This window comes from Arachis hypogaea, chromosome 11, assembly GCF_003086295.3.
Source record: "Arachis hypogaea cultivar Tifrunner chromosome 11, arahy.Tifrunner.gnm2.J5K5, whole genome shotgun sequence".
Classification (NCBI taxonomy): Eukaryota; Viridiplantae; Streptophyta; class Magnoliopsida; order Fabales; family Fabaceae; genus Arachis; species Arachis hypogaea.
In genome coordinates, this window is record NC_092046.1 from 144,868,906 (window position 1) to 144,878,184 (window position 9,279).

General features: G+C 32.3%; 1 protein-coding gene across 1 annotated transcript; it reads left to right on the forward strand.

The window, feature by feature from the left end:
• Nucleotides 1-7,414: 7,414 nt before the first annotated feature.
• On the forward strand, nt 7,415-8,401 carry LOC140176273 (uncharacterized). Its single transcript, XM_072206215.1, has one exon. The coding sequence runs from the start codon at nt 7,415-7,417 to the stop codon at nt 8,399-8,401; it is 987 nt and encodes a 328-aa protein (XP_072062316.1).
• The last annotated feature ends 878 nt before the right edge of the window (nt 8,402-9,279 follow it).

The window sequence follows — 9,279 nt, forward strand, 5'->3', positions numbered from 1 at the left end:
AAAGTGTACTTTTTAAGTGTGGCCTTATGTATAAGAAAATCTCCTTACTTTATAAACATAGTCGAAAGTCTACATTATATGCTACGCTTTTGACTTTTAGAAGCAACTTCAACAATATAGCACCACAATAAATTTAAAAAAGAATGGCCATAGAGAATTTGATGGTCACATCAGAATAAGTGACCGCTATAAAAAGCATGGCTTAAAACCCAAAACAGTAGCCAATGAATATGGATTTTACTACTTTAGACCATGTTTTTTAATAGCCACAAACATTAATAGATATCTCAAAGGTTGATTGTCTTGCTATAAGTGGAAGTACAGGGTGAAGTCTTAGTGTTTCTTTAACTATGACTTGTAAATAAGGAAGATTAGGGAGATTTGACTCTTGTATTAATCTATTATTTGCAATTACTAAATCGATTTCGTTTCTTGTTTTTTCCATCATATGTCAGTTGTTGATTAATTCTGCTAGAATCCATTCGATGTTTGTAGCTGATATGTTAGTTTCTGCCACGAATATGTCATGTATGTGTAACATACGATGATATGATATTAAAATGTTTGTAATTGTGTACTCGAAGCATTAAGAGCTCCTAGCTAGGTGGATCATTTATATTCTACATTATATATCAAATGATTGGTGTAATACAAGATAAGAAATTGTTGGGAATAAGTAGTATGACCACAGTCCAATCAATCACGTTTCAAATAATTTGTTATTGTTATTATATTAAAATGTTAATATAATAAAGTCCTTGATTAAATTTATAGATTTATCATTGTGATAGTGATCATAATATTGAGAGATAAATCTTTTATAATTTAATCTAAATTGTTCTTGGTCAAAGGATTATTAAAAAAGACATTAATAATCCGGAAAGATCAATATATATATAATGGTCTTCATTGGATGAAGATTAATAGATCTCATTTATTAAATTATATATATAGATGGTGCATATAGAGATATGACCATTGAACTGACTCACTTTGAGAATTCCTAATGGTTATAATTACCGTATATTTGTCAATAGGATATTCTCAAGATGAACATAGTAATAGAGTTTCCTTTGACCTGCGACTGTCATAGTAATTAACAATGTATTTATTATACTTTGATTCCGGACACCTAATACCCTAGGGTGCTAGTTGAATGGATATTGGGTATGATTTAAATACTTATAGAATTAATGATTAGTCAATAAGGAATCCGTCAACTCTCGGTAAAGAGTTTGAGCTCTATGATTATAATGACTGAGATGAATAAAACCTTGGCCAAGGAGATTGAATGAATGAAGAAATGAGTTTCTTAGGTCATTCACAGTTCATTATAATAATGGTAACAAGTTAAGAGTTTGACAATTAAACCATACTCTAAAGGTTAACCAAGAGCTGGAAAGATGAAAGGAATTATACTTTGTTCTTCTGAGGTTCTTAGTAAAAATAGATTACTTCAAACTATCGGGTCGTTGAGGAGCGTTGCTAGACGCCAACCTTGATTAGTAAATTTAGTATGACTAATTTACTACTCGCTTAGTATTGAACCTATGGGGTCACACACTAACGAGTGTTCTAATCTTTGTTGTAGAATTATTTAATTATTATTTTGATTTGATCAAATAAATAATTATATTAATTCAAATGGAATATTATTATATTCTTTGCTAGCACTAAGAATATAATAATAGTATGATAATTGAGAATATTATACGAGATTTGAGAATAATTAGTTATTCTATTTCTAAACTTGAATTCTAAATTTGGATGAGATTCTAACTGATTCTATTTCAAATTGAGTTATGATATGATTCATAAATTTGAAAGATTCAAGTTTAAAATAAAAAGGTATGTTTTAAATTTGAATTGAGATTCAAATTTAAAATCAGTAACAAATTTCATACTATATATATGTATGCCAAGAGTAGAGGAAGGCGACGGAGATGAGAATAAAACACTTACCTCTACACACATAAATGTATGTGAGCCTAATTCTTGGAGAAGAAATTTATGGTGTGCAAAGAGTTGCAAGAGGTTTCTCAATTTGGATCAGATATCCATTGGTCAAGGAGTTGACAGCAAAGGTTGGTCTCGGTGTGGATACGCATAGCGCCTTCGTACCATCGAAGGAGAAAGTGATTTTTACTAAAGTGTTTAAAGTGTATTTAGATCTGATCTATATATATTATTGGAATAAAGTTTAAGTACAAAATAAATTTAAAGGATTACTTTATTTTCTTCCGCTGCGTGTGTTATGAACACATATAGTAATCCTACAGAAATAAATATTTTGAGGAGTTATACGTCCCAATACTTATCAAGACCAATAAGTCAATGAGATATTACTCAATGTGTTCCTTTCCATTCTAATTTTAACATAACATAGTATATATTACATGTTTAATAACAATAACATATCTATGAATCAAACTACTAGGATTGAACATTAGGGTAGTGTTGGGAATAAGTAGTATAACCACAATTCAATTAATTATGTGTTAAATAATTTGGTATTGTTATTATATTAAAATGTTAATATAATAAGGTCCTTGATTAAATTTAGTGTTTTATCATTGTGATAGTGATTATAATATTGAGAAATAAATCTTTTATTATTTAATCTAAATTATTCTTGGTCACAGAATTATTAAAAGGATATTAATAATCTGAAAAGATATATATATATATATATATATATATATATATATATATATATATATATATATATATATATATATATATATATATATATATAAAATAGTCTTCATGGGATGAAGATTAATAGATCTCATTTATTAAATTATATATATATATGGTGCATATAGAGATATGACCATTGAACTGACTCACTTTGAGAATTCCTAATAGTTATAATGCATATTTGTCAATAGGATATTCTCAAAATGAACATGATAATAGAGTTTTCTTTGACCTGCTGATTATCATAGTAATTAACAATATATTTATTATAGTTTGATTCCGGACACCTAATAGTTGAATGGATATTGGATATGATTTAAATACTTGTAGAATCAATGATTAGTCAATAAGGAATCCGTCAACTCTCGGTAAAGAGTTTGAGCTCTATGATTATAATGACTGAGATGAATAAAACCTTGGTCAAGGGGATTGAATGAATGAAGAAATGAGTTTTTTAGGTCATTCATTCACAGTTCATTATAATAACAGTAACAAGTTAGAGTTTGACAATTAAACCATACTCTAAGAGTTAACCAAGAGCTAGAAAGATGGACGGAATTATACTTTGTTCTTCTCGAGTTCTTAGTAAAAATATATTATTTCATACTATCGGGTCGTTAAAGAGTGTTGTTAGACGCCAACCTTGATTAGTAAATTTAGTATGACTAATTTACTACCCGCTTAGTATTGAATCTATGGGGTCACACACTAACGAATGTTCTAATCTTTGCTGTAGAATTATTTAATTATTATTTTGATTTGAAAAAAAAATAATTATATTAATTCAAATGAAATATTATTATATTATTTGTTAGCACTAAGAATATAATAATATAGTATAATAACTGAGAATATTAAATAAATGAGATTTGAGAATAATTAGTTATTCTATTTCTAAATTTGAATTATATATTGAATGAGATTCTAACTGATTCTGCTTCAAATTAAATTATGATACGATTCATAAATTTAAAAGATTCAAGTTTAAAATAATAAAGATATGATTCAAATTTGAATTAAGATTCAAATTTAAAATCAGTAACAAATCTGATACTATATATATGTATACCAAGAGTAGAGGAAATAGATGAGAATAAAACTTTTTCATTTACCTCTACACACAAACGTATGTGAGTTTAATTCTTGGAGAAGAATTTTATGGCGTGCATAAAGAGTTGCAAGAGGTTTCTAAATTTAGATTAGATGTCCATTGGTCAACGAGTTGACAGCAACGGTTGGTCTCGGTGTAGATACGCATAGCGTCTTCATACAATCGAAGAATAAAATTTTTACTAAAGTGTCCAAATGTATATATATATATATATATATATATATATATATATATATATATATATATATATCTCTCTCTCTATATATATATATATATTATTTGAATAAAATTTAAGCACAAAATAAAATTTTAGGATTATTTTCTTTTTTTCCGCTGCGTTATAAACACATAGTAATCCTTCAGATAGTGTATCCCATCGTACTTTAATAAAAGATATATCAAATTCAAATTTTTAAAATAGAAAATTTTCTTAGAGAAACTTTTCTTTTTCTTCTTGGGATCTCTTTCAACAAATTGGACTATCTTAATTAATTCACTTTAAATAAAATTGATCTTGGTGATTTTTTTTAGTTTAGACAAAGACAAACACGCAACAACGTAACATTTCAGAGCGACCTATGCTACAACAATGAAGGGAATATACATATATGTGTCCAATCTGACTTAAATTATCAGTCAATTGTTCATAGTTGATGAACTTCTAATAATATGACTCAAAACGTTAGTGATTCTATCATATAAATGTGTGTGTGTGTGTGATGAGACAGATTCTTACCAAGATGAAAGCCTTGATATTCTCTTTAATTAATCGTATCTCGTCAATTTTCTTATTATCTTCAAATATGTCCAACAAAATATCAAATAGATTCTTCACTCTCCCACCTGCATCTCCTTCTTCCTTCATTTTCTTCCTGGCCAATTCATGCTCCCTAATGACTCTCTCCATCATTGAATCAAATCTCTCCCTAATCTCCTTGACCATCTTATTTTTCCCATGCAAGTCCCAATTCTTAAATAACCAAATAAAATCTGAAACATTATTTTTTTAGCATTCTCCATAATATCTTTCACCATCTTTCTTATCTCTTCACTGTCAACTAAAGAGAAAGATTAGGAAGAAGCAGTAAGAGTGTGTAAGTGAGACGAAGAAGGATCATGATGAAAAAAGTGCGCTCACGGCAAGTGGCGCGTAATGTGAAAAAGATTATAACAACTTAGTTGAATTTGGGTATGTAATTCATTTGGAGTTGGTTGTAGAGCATTATTATTTAATATATACTCTTATAAATTTAATTTTGATGCATTGTCACTATAAAATAGTTTACACATGTATCTAATTACGTAATATTACATCATGAAAAATAGCTATTATTTTCATTGATTGCATGAATGGTCATCCAAAAAGACTGAATGCGATTGCACAAATGTATAAAATATTTTACATTATCAATGCATCAAATTAAACTCATATTATATATCAAAAGTAAAAATATGGTATAACATTGAGCATTATACCAAGCTAAATTAAATTATTGTATGTGTTAAGTTGAGCAAAATTATCTTATTTAACTTAATATTTATAATATCTAAATAAAAAATATATATAATTTTATGTATATAATATTTATAATTATATATTTATTAATCTAATATTATATATTTATTTAAACGATAATTAATAAATATCAACAAAAGCTAAAAAAGACAAGTTATGACTACTTTTAATTCTCAATTTTAGCACTAAATATTTTTGTATATAATTAAAAATACATAGGATGAACTAGTACAAAGGAAAAAATGTAAGATAAGTGAATGATCTAGTAAAAGCATAAAATGAACAAATTTTATTTTACATCTTACTAAATTTTTGAATAAAAATTTTTAATTAAGAGCTCTTGCTTATATGCATTTTGTGTAAAAAAAGTACGAACTTTTTAAATTACGAATAAATACTTTTTAAAGACAAATAATATAACGGACATAAACAAGTTATACACATTTTAAAGAATGCATAGTTAACAAAGATATTTTTATTAGAAATAACTTAGAATTGTAAAATATCATGGAGCATTACTCTCCTTCTTTTTTTTTTTTTTTTAATTTAGTTTGAAGGGATTGGTAATTGTGTTAGTTCCAATGTTTAATATGAAATTTTGGTTTCGAATTTGTAATTCCAAAATAAATACCCATAGTCGACCCTGAGATTTACGTAAATACTCAATGTAATCCTCAAGATTCTGACTTTCTTATTGTAGCCCTCCAGATAGAGCTCCGAACACTCAAAGTGGTCCTTGGGCATATTTCTGGTGATGAATTATCACCGCAGCACTGACGTGGCCTCTGTTTGCCACGCTGGAGGGGTCCAAAACGTCGTCGTTTTGGTTTGGCGCCGTTGATAGCCAAAGACGACGCGGTTTAGATGTTATTCGTTGGGTTGAAAAAGTTGAGAGAAGAAGTAATCCGACCGAAAGTTGTTTTCGTTCTTCCCCTCCTTCAGCAGAAGCACGAGGTTCCGACTTTGTGATCGGACTCAAGGTAACCTTCCTTTTTTTTTACTTTGCATTTTCAATACAGTGTTGATTGATGATATGCAAGTTGTTAGTGTGGTTGAGGTTTCGGGAGTTTTGGTATCATTGTAGTGTCTACGGTTTGAAGGTTGGCTGGGGTTTGGGGGGTTGCTCCATTTAACCCGAATGAAACAAGGATGAAACAGGAATATGATAAAGGATGTATGCAGGATTGGAAAAAAATGTGTTCTTGTGGTGCTGATGTTTTTTTTATATAATGCATTAGTAGGCTTTCAAATTCTGTCTGTATTAAGTGAAATTTTTAAATTTCTTGCAGGTGGAAGAGAGGTTGGACATCATGTTTCATCATGGGGGTGACTTCAAAAAGAATGCAGAAGGGATTATGGTATATTATCCGGACAACAAAGCCTGTTTAGGTGATCTAGACACTGATACTCTAGATGTCTTCTTCATACGGAACTACCATAAGGAGCTTGGGTACAATGACATAAAGCATTACTGGTGGCATGTTCCTAGAAAAGGCTTGGATAATAGGTTGAGAAATGTAAACGGTGACAAAGAGATAAGAGAGATAGTAAATTGTGCTAGGACAAATGAGGGAGTGATTGATGTATATTTCGAGCATGGAGTGTTAGTGCCGGAGGTGTTAGAGGGAGATAACACAGTTGTGTACTTGGATGACGATGGTGGAGAGGGGTGTAATGCTCCTATAGATGCTGATGTGAGTCCCCCACTCAATGAAACTCATGCACTCATAGTTGCGCCCACCCCGAAGGTTGTACCCAATAGTTCTTGCAAATCCAGTCCCAACAAAAACAAGACATCTCCATGGCAAACACAACCATCTCACTCCCAAACCAAAGTTCACATCACATTTAAGGTCACACAGCCACCACCAGTGTCAAGGACTCCAACCCAACCCAAGATGCCTACAAAAAACACTAATCCTCCCTTTGATGTGTCTTCTGACTCCTCTGACAGTGAAGAGGATAGCCTGTTTAAGCCAGGTCCGGACTAGGGTAGTTCCTCTGATTATGAGGCTGCAATGAATGATCCTAAAACTGGGAGTAGGATTAGGATAAATAAGGTACAAGCAGAGGTGGGATCCAGAAATATGAATCCACTATGTAAAGGGAAGGAGAAGATATTGCATGAAGACAATGGTTTGGTGCAGGAGGTGAGCGACGATGAAGTTGATCTTGGGTCCATGGGTTGTGTTGATGAAAGTGCAGAGGATGGACTAGACTCAGGTGTTGACTTAGATGACACCAATTCTTGGCACTTAGAGAAGATGAAGACACCTCCAAACTCAGAAGATGAGCTGGAGGAAGGAAATTATTCTGAGAAGGCATGTTTGCTCTTTAGGGAGGGTGCAAGGTTTGGAGAGCTGCATCTTGAGGTTGGCATGAAGTTCGAAACGAAATGGGAATTCAGAGAAGCTATGAGGGAATACGCAATCCAAGAGGGTAGAAGTATAAATCTAGTGAAAAATGATAACATAAGGTGCAAGGCGGTGTGTAAGGTCATGGAGTGTCCATGGGTGGCTTATGCATCAAGAGACCATGAGGACACGTGTTGGCAAATTAAAACCTTCAACGATGACCACACTTGTTCAAGAGAGGACAAGAATAGGGCTGCCAACAGAAACTGGGTATGCAGCAAGCTTGTAAAGAAGGTGATAGAGTATCCAAATTTTAGACACTGCGAGGCTACAACTTACTTCAAGACACGGTTTGATTTGACACTGAATAAGAATTCAATCTTGAGGGCATTAATAGTTGCTAGAAGTGTGGTGTATGGTGATGAGAAAGAGCAATATAGGATGGTTCGGGATTATGGTATTACGCTGTTGAAGACCAATCCCAGTTCCACTGTGCAAATATGTACCACCCCACAACCAGACGGTGAAGTGACCTTTGATAGGATGTATATGTGCTTAAGCAGCTGTAAAAATAGGTTCAAGGCTGGCTGCCATCCTTTGATAGGGCTGGATGGTGCATTCTTGAAGACAAGGTTTGGTGGCCAGATTTTGTCAGCCATGGGGTTAAATGCAAATCACCATATCTATGTAATAGCTTGGGCTATGGAGATGGTTTCTTGAGCTACTTCATCAGGACTTGGGTTACTATAAAGATCACGACTGGTGCTTCATATCAAATATGCAAAAGGTATGGAGCACTTGTACTTGTTGTCCTTCTTTGATTCTATTGGATAATAATGGTTATATGCTTATATGGAGAACTTGTAATTATGCTGTTATACAAAGATTGCTGCTAGATGTGACAAATAGAAATTGGTTATCTGATTAATTAGGGTGTCCAATAAACTTATTATATACTTATGAAGTTTAGGGGACCATTATAGGGATATTTATTAAATGTCAAGGACTTTTATGGGTCACGACTATAAAGCTAGGGACGTATATGTGCACATTACTTTTGTAGTTATATATGTATAATGTTTCATGAAACTAGCAGGGACTGATATCAGCAGTGAAAGAGGTGATGCCTGACGTGCATCACCGTTTCTGCGTCTAGCATTTATGAAAAAATTTCAACAAGAATTGGAAGGACTTACAGCTACGTGGGCTTTTGTGGGAATGTGTAAGGGCAACAACTTACCAAGTGTTCAAGGATGGAATGGACAAGATCAAAAGATTATATGCGGATGCTTGGGCATATTTAGAGAAGTGGCCGATGGATGCTTGGACCATAAGCTTATTCAGCCATAAGCCGAAGTTGGATAGCATATGTAACAACAAATGCGAGGTGTTCAATGCTAAGATCAAGGATGCAAGAGCCAAACCCATCATAACATTGCTGGAGGAGGTAAGAATGTTTGTTATGCACACCATAGCGAAGAACAAGGTAAAACTGAAGCATCACACCGGGAAGCTCACACCGGTTATAAAGAGCAGGCTGGAAAAAGTTAGGAAAGAGTCTAAGAATTGAAAGCCTATTTGGACCGGGGATAACGGAT

Excerpts from the sequence above, each read along its gene's own strand:
- LOC140176273 (XM_072206215.1), top strand. The coding sequence starts at position 7,415 with ATGAATCCACTATGTAAAGGGAAGGAGAAGATATTGCATGAAGACAAT.